General features: G+C 49.6%; 1 protein-coding gene across 5 annotated transcripts in view; it reads right to left on the bottom strand.

Annotated features, from left to right (window-relative positions):
* HIP1 (huntingtin interacting protein 1) overlaps positions 1–16,751 on the bottom strand; it is a 195,742-nt gene that overhangs the window by 43,933 nt on the left and 135,058 nt on the right. For 4 of the 5 annotated variants that reach the window (XM_058443959.1, XM_032756398.2, XM_032756408.2 and 1 more), the window contains exons 3-6: positions 11,536–11,678; positions 11,223–11,279; positions 5,945–6,025; positions 57–133 (exon numbers count right to left, since the gene is read on the bottom strand). In XM_058443959.1, the coding sequence (XP_058299942.1) occupies positions 57–133; positions 5,945–6,025; positions 11,223–11,279; positions 11,536–11,678 (358 nt within the window). Of the gene's footprint in view, positions 1–56; positions 134–5,853; positions 5,871–5,944; positions 6,026–11,222; positions 11,280–11,535; positions 11,679–16,751 lie in introns of those variants that run through there. The other variant, XM_058443964.1, reaches the window with a different exon arrangement.

Here is a 16,751-nt window from a genome sequence, read left to right as displayed (position 1 = left end):
TGTCAGCATTCACAAAAGCTTTCTCCCTCCCTGGGCCCAGGGCAGGAGCCACTTACAAGTTGTTCACGTCACTTTCTCCAGCCTCGTCCAGCTGGCGGTCACTCATCTGCAGGTTGCCTGGGAACCTGGGATTCTGGAAGGGAGGCAGAGGAAAGGAGTCAGGACAGGAGACATGAAGAGCTCTCTCTCAGCTGGGCGTGGTGGCACACGCCTATGGTCCCAGCTACTTGGGAGGCCGAGGTGGGAGGATCGCTTGAGCCTAGGAGTTCAAGGCTACAGTTCAAGGCCACTGAACTCCAGCTTGGTTACAGAGTGAGACCCTACCTCAAAACAAACAAAAAAGAAAAAAAGAAAAACCACTGGTATCATCAATCATTGCCCAATATCTGCAGCATGATCCTGTCATCTGTGTGGTTTGTCCCTGTGGCAAAAGGAAAAGGCCACAGAGATGGGTGGCCATCCCATCGTGGGGCATCTACATGTACAAGTGGATACTTTAGGCTCTAGGCCAGGTGCGGTGGCTCACGCCTGTAATCCCAGCACTTTGGAGGCCAAAGTGGGTGGATCACTTGAGGTCAGGAGTTAGAGACCAGGCTGGCCAACATGGCAAAACCCTGTGTCAGCTAAAAATACAAAAATTAGCCGGGTGTGGTGGTGCACGCCTGTAGTCCCAGCTCCTTGGGAGTTTGAGGCAGAATTGCTTGAACCTGGGAGGCGGAGGTTGCAGTGAGTTGAGATCGCACCACTGCACTCCAGCCTGGGCAACAGAGTGAGACTCCGTCTCTCCCTGCAAAAAAAAAAAGAAAAAGAAAAAGAAAATCCCCGTTGCGGACTTTCCTGCTGGGCTCCATGGTGCCAAGGCCTCTGAGGCTTGACCTGGCAGCTGGGACACAGTTTTCCTTTGCCCTAAGTCATACACGCTGAGATTACAACCTCTGACCTCAATTTCAGCACCCTCACCTCTACTCCATCCCCAGCTATGCGCACCCACTCCAGACTCTGCCATCACCTAAAACATCCCTGCCTAGACCTCCCCACTCCAGCGTCTCCCTCTCTGGCTGCATCGCCCAGGCCTCTGCCCTTCCAGTCCTCTCCTGCCCTCAAGTCCACCCACTACTCACGCTTCTGTCTCAGAGATGGCCAGTCCCCTCCTGCTCCCTCTGCTCCCCATCTCTCTGCCTGCCTTTGCTTCCTGGCTCAGTCTTGACATCATGACTGGTGGCCTGGCTCCACTTCCCCACACCCCGCCTGCCTCTCCACCACACTGCTTGGGAGACCTGCTGAGAGCCTGGGTCCTTGTCATCGGCTCTGCACCTAGGGCCGGCTGCCGACTGTCCCTGGAGAAAGACTCACAGCTGGTGTCACTATGCATTCACATTCTCTGGCCTGAACATCCGTCTCAGTTAGCTCGGGCAGTTATAACAAGATACCACGCACTGGGTGGCTTAACCCATAGAGAGTGTCTCGCAGTTCTTGAGGCCAGGGAGTCCAAAGTCAAGGTGTTGACAGATTTGGTGCCTGGTAAGGGGCCTCGTCCTGGTTACACTGCTTACATGGCAGAGGAGGGGGAAGCCAGCTCTCCCCTGTTTCTCTCTCTTTTTTTATTTTTTAGAGACATGGCCTCACTGTTGCCCACGCTGGAGTGCAGTGGCATGATCGTTGCTCACTGCAGCCTCGACTTCCTGGGCTCAAGCGATCCTCCATCTCAGCCTCCTCAGTAGCTGGAACTACAGGCGTACACCACCATGAGGGCTAATTTTTTGGGTTTTTTTTGTATTTTTAGTAGAGATGGGGTTTCGCCACATTGGCCAGGCTGGTCTTGAACTCCTGACCTCAGGTGACCCGCCCGCCTCGGCCTCCCAAAGTGCTGGGATTACAGGCATGAGCCACCGCACCCGGCCAGAGAATGAATTTTTCTTTAATGTGTGCGGGATATTTTTGTTGTTGTTTTCGAGACGGAGTCTCACTCTGTTGCCCAGGCTGGAGTGCAATGGCATGATCTCAGCTCACTGCAACCTCAGCCCCTTGGGTTCAAGCGATTCTCCTGCCTCAGCCTCCCGGGTAGCTGGGATTAACAGGCACGCACCACCATGCCTGGCTAATTTTTTTGTATTTTTAGTGGAGATGGGGTTTCACCATGTTGCCCAGGCTGGTCTTGAACTCCTGACCTCAGGTGATCCACCTGCCTCGGCCTCCCAGAGTGCTGGGATTACAAGCGTGAGCCACTGTGCCTGGCCAAAAAAAAGTTTTTTTTAAGAGACAGGATCTCACTGTGTTGCCCAGGCTGGTCTCACCTCAAGCCTTGGCCTCCCCAAATGCTGGGATTGCAGGTGTGAGCCACTCTGCCCAGCCTCCTTCCCCACTCTTGTATCGCTAATTGCTAAAAACTGGAAAAGTCCTTTGATCCTCCACACTTGGACAATACCAGCTTCCCCATTTTCTCTGCTTTCTAAAACCAGGAAAAACAAGACAGCAGTGAGCTTGAGAGCCTTTGGAAGCAAAGCCAGCTGCATCCTCATTCGACCCCAATTCTCCAAGCCCACGTGACCATTCCCTTCTGCCCTTCCACGCTATTAAAAGCTAGGGGCCTGGCTATTGGCACCAGCTGCTTCTGATGCCGCTGAACGATGCTGTCTTCCTATACACAAGGGAAAGGGACCCCTTTGGCCTCTATCACCCCCGCAGCCCCACTGCACCAGCTCCCAACCCAGTCCTCTTCCTCCTTAACCTTCTTCCCAGTCTTGCTTTCTCTACGCCCTCCTTTCTCTCCTTTTCCACCTAAAATCCTACCCTAGGCCCTTCCTCCTCCCATTTTCCATTTAACACTTTTTTTTTTTGAGACAGAGTCTTGCTCTGTCACACAGGCTGGAGTGCAGTGGCGCCATCTCGGCTCCTGCAACCTCGGCCTCCTGGGTTCAAGCCATTCTCAAACCTCAGCCTCCTGAGTAGCTGGGACTACAGGTGCGTGTCACCAAGCCCAGCTAATTTTTGTGTTTTTAGTAGAGATGTGGGTTTCACTAAGTTGGTCAGGCTGGTCTCCAACTCCTGGCGTCAAGTGATCCTCCTGCCTTGGCCTTCCATTGTGTGGAGATTAGAGGTATGAGCCACCACATCCAGCTCATTTTAACACTTTCAATCTCTACTCCCAAAATGTCTTTTTTTTTGAGATTGAGTCTTGCTCTGTCACCCAGTCTGGAGTGCAGAGGCAGCATCTCGGCTCACTGCAATCTCCACCTCCCAGGTTCAAGCGATTCTCCTACCTCAGCCTCCTGAGTAGCTGGGACTACAGGCGAGAGCTAATTTCTTTTTGTATTTTTAGCAGAGATGGAGTTTTGTCACGTTGGCCAGGCTGGTCTTAAACTCCAGACCTCAGACGATCCGTCCGCCTTGGCCAAAGTGCTGGGATGACAGGCGTGAGCCACTGCGCCCGATCCCAAAACATCTTAAATCCAGTTCTCACCTTTCCCCACCTCCTCATGACACCTTTACCAGAGCCCGGTCCTCCCTCCAATCACACGCTACAACTCCCCTCCCCTCCACACTCTCAGCCTCTCCCTCCTGCTTCTTCACCTTGCAATCCAGCCCAAGGGCAGCCCGACTCCCCGCCTCAGCCTCTGACACCCTGGCCTGGCTCGGCCTCAGTTCTGGTTTACATTGCCTCCTATGTGCCCACCCCTCTGCCTGACCCCCGTTGTCTCCCATAGTTGCCAAACCCCTGCACACCCCTCAGCTGCTGGCCTCCCCCACCTCACACTATCCATCGTGTCACCTTCTTCTCTCTTTTTTCTGTGAAATAGGGCCTCACTCTGTTGCCCAGGCAGGAGGGCAGTGATGTGATCATAGCTCAGTGCATCCTTGACCTCCCAGGCTCAAGACATCCTCCCGCCTCAGCCTCCTGAGTAGCTGGGACTACAGTTGCACACTACCACGCCTGGCTAATTTTTTAATTTTTTGTAGAGACAGGGTCTTGCTATGGCCTAGGCTCGAACTCCTGGACTTAAGCAATCCGCCCTCCTTGACCTCCCAAAATGCTGGGATTATAGGCACGAGAAATCCCACCCAGCCTCATTTCCTGCCAATCTTCAGGCAGTCCCTGCTTCTTTGACTGTCCCATGGACAACTGTCCTAATTCTGGCTCTCATCATTGTCCTCACTGGCCGCCTGGATCTTTCAAGTCCACTTTGTGCACTGCCCCCAGGAAAAGCAACGTAAAATGCAGAGTGGCCCGTGTCATTGCCTGATCCCCATTGGGTACCGAAGAGTCCAAGGTGCGGCTCAGGCGGGTGCCGAGGCCTCTGTGACTGAGATGTTGTTTTCCACCCTGCCCAGCGTCACACCAGAGTGGATCTAAGCCAGTGTGGTGGTGAGCATCTGTGGTGGGGCAGGAGGATCTCTTGAGCCCAGGAATTTGAGGCTGCAGTGAGCTAAGGTGATCCACCTCCAGCCTGGCCAACATGGCGAAATCCCGTCTCTACTAAATTAGCCGGGTGTGTTGGCTCCTGACTGTAGTCCCAGCTACTTGGGAGGCTGAGACATGAGAATTGCTTGAACCCAGGAGGTAGAGGTGGTAGTGAGGTGAGATCGTGCCACACTGCACTCCAGCCTGAGTGACAGAGTGAGACTCCATCTCAAAAAAATAAAATAAAATAAAAATAAAATAAACAGATTAAAAGACAGGTCTGTACGGGAACTTGCTATAGAAATTGTAGGAATTGCTGGGTGCTGTGGCTCACGCCTGTAATCCCAGCACTTTGAAAGGCCAAGGCAGGTGGATCACCTGAAGTTGGGAGTTCTAGACCAACCTGATGAACATGGAGAAACCCCATCTCTACTAAAAAAAAGATACAAAATTAGCCAGGCATGGTGGTGCATGTCTGTAATCCCAGCTACTCAGGAGACTGAGGCAGGAGAATCTCTTGAACCCGGGAGGCGGAGGTTTCGGTGAGCCCAGATCGCCCCATTGCACTCCAGCCTGGGCAACAAGAGCAAAACTGTCTCTCAAAAAAAATAAATAAATAAATAAAAGAAATTGTAGGAGTAGTTTTGCCCTATCACTCAGGCTGGAGTACAGTGGCATGATCATAGCTTACAGCAGCCTTCAACTCCAGAACTCAAGTGATCCTCTTGCCTCCTGAGTAGCTGGGACTACAGGCATGCGCCACCACCTCTGGCTAATTGTAATTTTTTTGTAGAGACAGGGTCTTGCTATGACCCAGGCTGTTCTCAAACTCCTGGTCTTAAGCAATCCTCCAGCCTCGATCTTCCAAAATGCTCAGATTACAGGCATGAGCCACTGTGCCTGGACAGGAATTGTTTTTATTAACAGTAAAATCAATGCTTCTGTAACATTTTCATAAGGCAATCTAGTGGCTAGGGTTACCCTTTCTTTTTTTTTTTTTTTTTTTTGAGACAGAGTCTCATTTTGTCTCCCAGGCTGGAGTGCAGTGGTGTGGTTTTGGCTCACTGCAACCTCTGCCTCCTGGTCTCAGGTTCAAGCGATTCCCCTGCCTCAGCCTCCCGAGTAGCTGGGACTACAGGCATGCATCACCACCATGGGTAATTTTTGTACTTTTAGTAGAGACGGGGTTTTGCCATGTTGGCCAGGCCAGTCTTGAACCCCTGACCTCAGGTGATCCATCCGCCTGGGCCTCCCAAAGAGCTAGGATTATAGGTGTAAGTCACCATGCCTGGCCAGTTGTTCTTTCTAGCTGCAAAATGGGGAACAAAGGGTGCAGAAGACACGGGCCAAAATCCCAGCCCTCGTCACGCCCTGTGGGCCTGGCGGCGCTTTCCTCTCGCACAGCTGGGGTACATGATGTGCACACTTCCTCAGAAGCCTGGGCTGTCTATTACCTGAAAGAGCTGACAACTGAGCCCAGGGAGGGGCTGAGGGGATGGAGCAGGGGAGGCGGCGGTGGCGGCAGAACTGTCCGCAGACACTCACTTTGGTGTGGTACTCCATCTTGGTTCTTAGCAGTTTCAGGTAGATGCTGCACAGCTGGCCATACCCCTCACTCAGGTGGCCCTTTTAGGAAGAGGAGGGGAAACAGAGTCAAAAACAAGAACATGACAGTCGAGAGATCTGCTGCCAGGAATTCTCTGGTAAAGAATCTATCTTCTTTTTTTCTCCCCTTTATTTTATTTATTTAGAGATGGGGTCTAGCTCTGTTGCCCAGGCTGGAGTGCAGTGGCATGATCTCAGCTCACTGCAGCCTCTGCCTCCTGGGTTCAAGTGATTCTCCTGCCTCAGCCTCCCGAGTAGCTGGGATTACAGGCATGTGCCACCACGCCTGGTCAATTTTTGTATTTTTAGTAGAGATATGGTTTCACCATGTTGCCCAGGCTGGTCTCAAACTCCTGGCCTCCAGTGATCCACCTGCCTTGGCCTCCCAGAAGGCTGGGATTACACTACAGGTGTGAGCCACCACGCCCAGCTAATTTTTGTAGTTTTTAGTAGAGACGGGGTTTCACCATGTTGGCCACACTAGTCTCGAACTCCTGATCTCAGGTGATCTGCCCACCTCTGCCTCCCAAAGTGCTGGGATTACAGGCGTGAGCCACCGCACCCAGCCATCTACCTTTATTCTTAAATGTAAAATAGAATCAATCTATTTTTCTCACTTAATATGCTGCAATTTTATTCAACTTCTTAAACTTTCTTTCATTATTTTTAGTGACTGACCAGTATTATTGTAATTTATTGAACTGACTCAATAAATTCAAATGAGCTGAAGCCAATTCAAACCAGTTGAAATTTTTGCTATCATAAACCATTTCAATGAACATTCCTTACAGCACAATCTTTTGTACAAACATAAGGACTTCGTTTGATAAATTCTGGACAAAGCTGCCTACTTAAGAATGTTGAGTCTGGCCAGGTGCAGTGAGTGGCTCATGCCTGTAATCCCAGCACTTTGGGAGGCCGAGGAGGGAGGATTGCTTGAGCTCAGGAGTTTGAGACCAGCCTGGCCAACATGGTGAAACCCCATCTCCACAAAACATTAAAAAATTAGCTGGGCATGGTGGTGTGCACCTGTGGTCTCAGCTATTCAGGAGGCTGAAGTGGGAGGATCACTTGAGCCCAGGAAGTTGAGGCTGCAGTGAGCTGTGATCATGTCACCATACCTCCAGCCTTGGTGACAGAGCAAGAAACTGTCTCAAAACACCACCACCACCACCAACACACACACACACAAGACTGCCTCCTTGGTACAGGGGAAGTAAAGATAAATAATAAAATAACAAACGCTTGTACTCCTGCACTGAGGAAGTCCTCCCTAAGGACTATGAAGAATTCTACTGCCTCAAATTGCCGCTGTGATCGGGGAAGGAAAATCTGCCCTAAATTCACAAAACCTTAAGCTGAGAATTTAATTTCGAGTGATCTCAATCGAAGCAAATACCAATTCTCTCTAGAGGAACCTGCCTTCATTACAGACTTCAAAGAATTCTCCACAGATAAAATTCCAAGGAAGATGAGCAGCTTAGGGTAGAAAATAACCGAACATAAAACTACACAGCATGGGCAAAATGCACCAAAAGGGACGGAGGACAGAAACAAATCTCTAAAGACTTTAGATAATAGAATTACAAAATATATATGAAATGACTTTGGTTCATATATCTAAAGAAATAAGAGACTGTTTCAAAATATATGCAGAGCATAATAAATTGTAAAGGAGGAGAAGCAGGGCCAGACACAGTGGCTCCTCCTGTCTGTGATCCCAGTGCTTTGGGAGGCTGAGGTGGCAGATCGCTTAAGCCCAGGGGTTCGAGACCACCCTGGGCAACATGGCAAAACCCTGCGTCTACAAAAATTAGCTGGGTTTGGTGGTGCACACCTGTTTTCCCAGCTACTTGGGAGGCTGAGGTGGAAGGATCACCGGAGCTCAGGAGGTTGAGGCTGCAGTAAGCCATGATCACGCCACTGCACTCCAGCCTGGGTGACAGAGTGAGACCCTGTCTCAAACAACAACAACAACAACAACCTCCCCCCGCGAAAAATAAGCAGATTATAAAAAAAAATAGAACTTCAAGAAATGAAAACTGTACTAATTGGGCCAGGTGTGGTGGCTCATGCCTGTAATCCTAGCAATTTGAGAGGCCGAGGCATTGGATCACCTGAGGTTAGGAGTTCGAAACCACCCTGGCCAACATGGTGAAACCCCATCTCTACTAAACATATAAAATTAGCTGGGTGTGGTGTCACATGCCTGTAATCCCAGCTACTTGGGAGGCTGAGACAGGAGAATTGCTTGAACCTGGGAGGCGGAGGTTGCAGTGAGCAGAGATCATGCCATTGCACTCCAGCCTGGGCAACAAGAGCAAAACTCTGTCTCAAAAAAAAAAAAAAAAAAAGAAGTAGAAGAAAAGAAAAGAAAACTGTACTAAATGAAATTGAAAACCTTATGGAGAAGCTTAATAACACATTAGACCCAACTGGAGAGGAGGCAAACTGAAGGCTAGAGCTGATAAAAATTATCCAGAATACAGCAAAGACAAATAGGTAGAAAAAACTGAAAGAGTGGTTTAGAGACATGAGGGGTAGGATGAGAAAGTCTGACACAGGTCTAGCCAAAATCTGAGAAGGGGCTGGGCACGGTGGCTGATGCCTGTAATCCCAACACTTTGGGAGGCCGTGGAGGGAAGATCACTCGAGGTCAGGAGTTCGAGACCAGCCTGGGCAACATGGCAAAACCCTGTCTCCACTAAAATATAAAAATTAGCTGGGTGTGGTGGTAAGTACCGTAATTCTAGCTATTCGGGAGACTGAGGCAGGAGAATCGCTTCAACCTGGGCGGCGGAGGTTGCAGTGAGCTGAGATTATGCCAGTGCACTCTGGCCTAGGCAACAGAGCAAGACTCTGTCTCCAAAAAAAGAAAACGACATTCTTTTTTTGTTTTTTTTTTGAGACAAAGTCTTGCTCTGTCACCTAGGCTGGAGTGCAGTGGTGAGATCTCGGCTCACTGCGAACTCTGCCTCCCAGGTTCATGCCATTCTCCTGCCTCAGCCTCCCAGGTAGCTGAGACTACAGGCGCCTGCCACCACGCCCGGCTAGTTTTCTGTATTTTTTTTTAGTAGAGACGGGGTTTCACCGTGTTAGCCAGGATGGTCTCAATCTCCTGACCTCATGATCCGCCTGCCTCGGCCTCCCAAAGTGCTGGGATTACAGGCATGAGCCACTGCGCCCGGCCAAAAACGACATTCTTAAACAAGCAAACACGGTGTTAGACACCAGTAGACTCTCAATTATGGAAGTTATAAAAGAAATAATTCAGGCAGAAAGAAAGTGATCTCAGATGGAAGGTCTATGGAGATCACAGAATAAAACAAGGAAAATAAAACAATAACTTACAGAGTTTAAAGGTAAACATAACCAAAACCCAAATACATGGTTATGCTAACAGATAAATGGAGGGACTGAATGGAACTAAAATATTCTAAAGTCTTTGTGTTATACAGGAAACAAAGATATGAAAGGTAGACCTAGATAAAACAAGCAAGCATTTTGTAATTATTAGAGAACATGCCAAAAACAAAAAAAGTAGATTTGTTTTTTAACCTCCCAAATAGTAATGGGGAAAAACCAGAATGAGAAAAAAATACCCAGCCAATCCAAAAGAAGGCAAGGAATGAGAGAAATAGAAATAGAACAGATGGGACAAATAGAAAGCATAGAATAAAATTGGAGACATAAATCTAAACATACCATGTAGCATAATAAATGTAAATAGACTAAATGCCCAGTTAAAAGACAAAGACTACCATCCTGGATAAAAAAACAACAACCACAAACCACACAAAATCCAACCAATTGTTATTTATAAGTGTTATTTCTAAAACATAAAAATACAGGAATGCTTCAAGTAAAAAGATGGAGAAATATATACCAGGCAAATTCTAACAAAAAGGAAAAAGACCTAAGCTTTACATGTTACAGGGAACGTTTTCCAGCACACAGTTGGGAAATCTGGGGACAACTCTCAACTTTGTTCTGGTACCTAATTTTGTGACTTTAGGACAAGCTGCTTCCCTTTCTGGGCCTGTGTTTCCTCACCTATGATAGGTAGACAGGACTACATAGTTGCCAGTGTTTTATAGGTGCAGACAGATACAGGTAAGACTGTGCAAAAAGGCTGAAGTAGTAGTTTTCAACTGGTAGAGGCAAAAGAACATATCAGAATCAATCAGGGAGATTTTTTTTTTTTTTTTTTTGAGACAGAGTCTCACTCTGTCACCCAAGCTGGAGTGCAGTGGCCCAATATTGGCTTATCACAACCTCCGTCTCCTAGGTTCAAGCGATTCTTCTGCCTCAGCCTCCCGAGTAGCTGGGATTACAGGCACACGCCACCACACCCAGCTAATTTGTGTATTTTTAGTAGAGCCGGGATTTCACCTTGTTGGCCAGGTTGGTCTCAAACTTCTGACCTCAGGTGATCTGCCTGCCTCGGCCTCCCAAAGTGCTGGGATTACAGGCATGAGCCCTGCGCCTGGCCAAGGGAGATTCTTCAAAATGCAGATTACCCCTCTCCATATACACACCCGCAGACATCAGAATCTGGGGTGACTGTGGTGTGTGTATAGAAATGCTCTTTTCCATTGACTGTGATATTGCCACCTACCTCCCCCCTCATCCTAAAGCACTGATAATCTCTAAACAGGAAAGAAAAAGCTCTGGCATTAAGAATTGGGTATGCTAATTCTAATTCTCAATGCACTATGACTCCAACGGGAACAGTGGAAGGAGAAGAGAAATAGGAACTGTGGGCTGGGCACAGTGGCTCATGTGTGTGATATCCCGGCACTTTGGAAGGCTGAGGTGGGAGGATCACTTAAGGCCAGGAGTTCAAGACCAGCCTGGGCAGCATAGCAAGACCCCCATCTCTACCAAAAAAAAAAAAAAAAAAAAAAAAAGCAGGAACCATGGCTGTGTGGCTACTGCTGATGGATCCCAACTCTTGGACAGCTTTGTGACATGAGTTTCCATTGGCAGGAGAAGCTCCCAGGCCCTGGAAATTTCCTGAAGCGTCCAGGGACCCCAGGCAAGACTATGGATATCGTGGTACTCTTTGGGGGCATCCTTAGTCCCTCTCTGGCACTCATGGGAGAAATCCTCAACAAGCTGAATGAGATGAATTTATTTCACCCTCCAGTCCTTGCTCTGTGGCCTCAGGGGAAGGAGAGGAGGAGCAGGTGGCTCCTGGGTACATCTCCAGACTCACCCACATCCTGCTCATGTCACTCAATTCATTTCTGTATCTCAGAGAGTCCTTCAGGACCTGCAGAAGCAAAAGAACAGCCTGTGAGAGAATGGAAAAGGAAGGAAAGACAAAGGAAAGGAGGATGGAGAGAGGCGGAGGAAAACCTGGGGCAGGGGGACAGGCTGATGGGAGAGAGGCTCACCCACCCCTAATGGGGAACCCAAAGGCCAGAAGGGGGCAGTGTGGGAGAGGACAGCAGCCTCTGTGGCCCAGGCAGTCACTTTCCCCACAAGTGTCCCTGGCTCCCTGCCACCCCACAGCCCCAGAAACTCACGTTCGGGTGTCCATCTCGGAGGAGTTTGTGGAACACATGGCAGAACTTCCAGCAGAGCACTGCGTTGCTAGACAGAGGCAGGCGGTTGACAACAGACCAGAAGGTCTGTGCCCCTTTCTCATGGTGGGTGCCCAGTATGCACGGTGAGGGGGGGTTATGGAAAACAACGGCATGGGCTCTGCTTCCCAGAATCCAGCCTGCACCCAGCCACCGCGGGGGACCGAGCCTGCACCCAGCCACCGCGGGGGACCGAGCCTGCACCCAGCCACCGCGGGGGACCGAGCCTGCACCCAGCCCCTGCGGGGGATAAAGGCTGCACCCAGCCACTGCGGGGGACCAAGCCTGCACCCAGCCACTGCAGGGGACCGAGCAGTTGTGCAAGTCGTGGTTGGCAGTGCCTTGGAGGGAGTGCCGCTCAGAGCTAAGACACCATGGAACTGTACATTCCTTCTGGGAGTTTTAGGGTAGATGGGAATACTTGTTCTAATAAAATCCACTTGAGTAGACAATTTCCTGAGATGCAAGCATCTTGAAAGAGAGGTGTCTTTTTCTAATTTGCATAAATACCCTGTAGGCCACAGTGGTACTGGGTTGCCCTTTCTATCAGAATGCTGAGTTGATGATGGGTCCTTCGGGAATAACTACAGCTATTTGTTGTGGTGGTTGAGATAGGGTCTTGCTTTGTCACCCAGACTGGAGTGCAGTGGTGTGATCATAGCTCACTGTAACCTCGAACTCCTGGGCTCAGGCAATCCTCCTACCTCAGCCTCCCAAGTAGCTGGGGCTATAGGCATGCACCACTATGCCCGGCTCATTTTTAGTTTTGGTAGAGATGAGGTCTTGCTGTGTTGCCCAGGCTGGTCTCAAGCTCCTGGCCTCAAGTGATCCTCCCCTCTTGGCTTCGCAAAGTGCTGGGGTTACAGTCATGAACCACTGTGTCTGGCCTTATGACACCTAACTTTTACACAACATTTGAGGGCTTCCTCAGGTTCTTTCTTATGCATTATTAAAAGTGAGGGTGTGCAGGCTGGGCGCAGTGACTCACGCCTGTAATCCCAGCACTTTGGGGGCCCGAGGTGGGTGGATCACCTGAGGTCAGGTGTTCAAGATCAGCCTGACCAACACGGTGAAACTCCATCTCTACTAAAAATACAAAATTAGCTGGGCGTGGTGGTGGTTGCCTGTAATCCCAGCTACTCAGGAGGCTGAGGCAAGAGAATAGCTTGAACCCGGGAGGTGGAGGTTGCAGTGAGCCAGGATCATGCCACTGCAGTCCAGCCTGGGTGACAGAGCAAGACTCCGTCTCAAAAAAAAAAAAAAAGTGAGGGTGTGCTTCCGCTCCTCATCAAGGACCTTGGTTCCTGCAGGGAATCCTGCACCTTGACCCCTTGGCTCCTCCTCCAGGCAGCACGTCTGGCCCCTTTCCATTTAGCCAGCCTTGTGCTTGCCTTGACAGCAGCAATCTTTGTCTAAAATGCCCTTTCTGTAAACCCCAACACCCCACTTCTTTCATAAACCTGCCTGGCCCCATTCAGGGGCACCTTCAATCTCCCCACACCTTAAATTCCCCATATATGGAATCCTGGAACCGCTTCTCCCCAGGCCTAATTCCAGACACACCCACCCGCTGCAGACAGTTGTCAGTTTGCATGTAATAAATGTTCATCAGAGTCGGGCGTGGTGGCTCACGGCTGTAATCCCAGCACTTTGGGAGGCTGAGGCAGGTGGATCACGAGGTCAGGAGATCGAGACCAGCCTGGCCAACATGGTGAAACCCCATCTCTACTAAAAGTACAAAAATTAGCTGGGCCTGGTGGTGTGTGCCTGTAATCCCAGCTACTTGGGAGGCTGAGGCAGGAGAATCGCTTGAACCTGGGAGTTGGAGGTTGCAGTGGGAGTTGGAGATTGCACCACTGCACTCCAGCCTGGGCGACAGAGCGAGACTCCATCTCAAAAATAAATAAATGGCCCTCTGGCCTCACATGATTTTAAGTTCGGCTATTCCAGATCTCTGTCATTAGTGAGCTCTTTTTGGAGTGAGGAGAGAATTTCCACTTTTGTAATTGTGTGCTTCAACAAGATTCACAGACCCAGTAACTGGGCACTGTCAGCTGTTAGGCCAACTCTGTGCCCGGAACTTTAGGCTTTACTCAGCAAGGCTCAGGTCGCAAGTGCACTGTCATTTAGGGCAGAAAGACTCGCCTCAGGTAGGAAACTATATGACTCACCCGGAGCACATGTTATTTTGCTTCTGAACTGGAAGATACCATAAAGCTCCTTTCCTTGATGACATTTTCATTTAGAGAGGGGTGGACTTAAACAGATGTTTGGGTCTGGAAGCTAAAATCAGCTTTTGGTGTAGGAGTCTTTCTTTCTTTCTTTCTTTCTTTCTTTCTTTCTTTCTTTCTGTCTGTCTGTCTGTCTGTCTGTCTGTCTGTCTGTCTTTCTTTCTTCCTTCCTTCTTTCTCTCTCTCTCTTTCTTTCTTTCCTTTCTTTTTCCCTCCCTCCCTCCCTCCCTCCCTTCCTTCCTTTCCTTCCCCCCCTCTCTCTCTTACGTTCGTTCGTTCTTTCTACTTTTTTTTTAGACAGGGTCTCGCTCTGTCACCCAGGCTGGAGTGCAGTGGCACAATCTTGGCTCACTGCAACCTCCACCTCCCAGGTTCAAGCGATTCTTGTGCCTCAGCCTCCCAAGTAGCTGGGATCACAGGCGCCCGCCACCATGCCCGGCTAATTTTTGTTTTTTTTAGTAGAGACGGGGTTTCACCATGTTGCCCAGGCTGGTCTCGAACTCCTGGCCTCAAGAGATCCACCCACCTTGGCCTCCCAAATTTCTGGGATTACAGGTGTGAGCCACCGTGCCTGGCCTTGGTGTAGGAGCGATTTCTGAAATAATTTTTGGTTCCACTTAAAGCACAGCCCCTGCAGACTGCAAGGAAGCAGTGAGGAGAGACCAGCAACCCCCAGCCTCCCCACCCTCCCTTCTCCCAGCGCATAGCACTTACTTTTCCTGAGAGCAGCCTCCTAAACCAAAGCTGAGTGCAGAGCTAGCCGGGGACCCTGGCTTTATTTTATTAAATTCAAATTAATTTTGTTAATTAATTTATTTTTTAGAGACAGAGGCTCCTTCTGTTGCCCAGCCTGGAGTGCATTGGTGCGATCATAGCTCACTGCAGCCTCCAACTTCTGGGCTCAAGTGATCCTCCCTGCTCAGCCTCCCAAGCAGCTGGGAGCTACAGGCATGCACCAACACACTTAGCTAATTTTTAATTTTTTTGTAGAGATGGGTCCCACTGTGTTGCCCCGGCTGGTCTTGAATTCCTGGGCTATGTGATCCTCCTGCCTGGGCCTCCCAAAGTGCTGGGATTACAGGTGTGAACCACCACACCCAGCTCAGGCACCCAGACTTTGAAATGCGCAAGGAGACCTTTCTGGCATTCTTTCACGTTATAGGCATTTTTATGCCCCAAGTATGTGTCAAAGACTGTAAAATCCATTCAGGGAGAAAAAAAAGAAAGTAAGAAAAATAAGACTCAGTCCCCAGCCCTCCAGGAGTGAATACCAAGGTGGCGGGCCAAACTGTTCACCATTTAGGCATCTGTGATAAATGTGTAAGCAGCATTTCTGAAGTCAGATCTCCTAATGCTTATTCAGTTTGTATCTAAGACAGCTGATAAAAGACCCGATAATAGATAAATGGGCTGGGCGTGGTGGCTCATGCCTGTAATCGCAGCACTTTGGAAGGCCCAGCGGGAGGACTGCTTGAGCCTAGCTAAGAGTTCAAGACCAGTCTGGGCCACAGCGAGACCCCAACTCTATAAAAAATTGGCCAGGCATGATGGCGTGTGCCTATAGTCCCAGCTACTCAGGAGGCTGAGGCGGGAGGATCACTTGAGCCTAAAAGTTGAGGGCTGCAGTGAGCCTCCAACTGATTGTGTCACTGCACTCCAGCCTGGGTGACAGTGCATGACCCTGCCTCAAAAAAAAAAAAAAAAAAAAAAAGCTTTGGGATATCTTTAATTAGGCATTTCAAACCCTACTGTATGGAGTTGATTTTTCAACATGTATTCATCATTTAGAAATTATGAATCAGAGACTCACAGAATGTTAGAGCTGGACTGTTAAATCTTTGAAATCTTCTTTTTCTTTTTGAAACGGAGTTTTGCTCTTGTTGCCAGGCTGGAGTACAGTGGCGCGATCTCGGCTCACTGCAACCTCTGCCTCCCAGGTTCAAGCGATTCTCCTGCCACAGCCTCCCAAGTAGCTGAGATTACAGGTGCCCGCCACCACGCCTGGCTAATTATTGTTTTTTTAGTAGGACAGGGTTTTACCATGTTGGCCAGGCTGGTCTCAAACTGAACTCAGGTGATCCACCCGCCTCCACCTTCCAAAGTGCTGGGATTACAGGCATGAGCCACCACACCTGGCCTGAAATCTTCTTTGTCCAACCTTTGATCAGACAGAAAGTGACCCAAGGCTTATGGAGGCCCCACTCAAGGTCCCAGAGTGAGCCCAAGAGTTCCAGTGGTGGGATGTCAGAATCTTCCTGCAGGGTCCCTTCCCTCCTCCCAGGGAGCCTTCCGGCAGCATGTGACGTGACCCTGCCGCTGCAGGCCTGGCCTCTCTGCGCCCATGTCTTGTCCTGAACAGCACACTGCCCGATGATAACTGTCTCTCCCTTACTCATATCTTTTATCAGATTGATCACAGATTATTCGTAGGTAAGGGTCAGGGCTGAGTCATTTCCTCTGAGAAAATCAACTGGGCCATTTAAAATAAAGGCTTTTCTTGGTTTGCTTTGAATCATCGCAAGGGTACCAAACGTGATGCAGGAAAGCAAGGGGCCTGTGTCTTTCTGGGGAAAAAAAAAGAGCAAGATCTAGCTAGGCTCACGTAGGGCTGGACTTCTGGGTTACCCCAGAGAGGTTCTGCAGCCCCCATCCTAATTCCAGCCAAAGCATCTTCCCACTAAAGGCAAGCTGCTTTCCCTCTAGCAAACAGCAGTTCACAGACCACACTAAGCAATGCTGGCCTTCTCTGGCTATCTAACCTGGAGGGTCGCCTCTAGGAGTTGAGGCTAGATTGCAGATAGAAGTGCAGCCTCCGAGGCTGGGCGCAGCGGCTCATGCCTGTAATTCCAGGACTTTGGGAGGCCAAGGCAGGAGGACTGCTTGAGCTCAGGAGTTTGAGAACAGGCTGAGCAACAGGGCAAAACCCCG

This window comes from Hylobates moloch, unplaced genomic scaffold (genome assembly GCF_009828535.3).
Source record: "Hylobates moloch isolate HMO894 unplaced genomic scaffold, HMol_V3 SCAFFOLD_1, whole genome shotgun sequence".
In the NCBI taxonomy this organism is placed as follows: Eukaryota; Metazoa; Chordata; class Mammalia; order Primates; family Hylobatidae; genus Hylobates; species Hylobates moloch.
The sequence above is the reverse complement of the archived record's forward strand: the minus strand, read 5'-3'. Positions and strand labels throughout refer to the sequence as shown.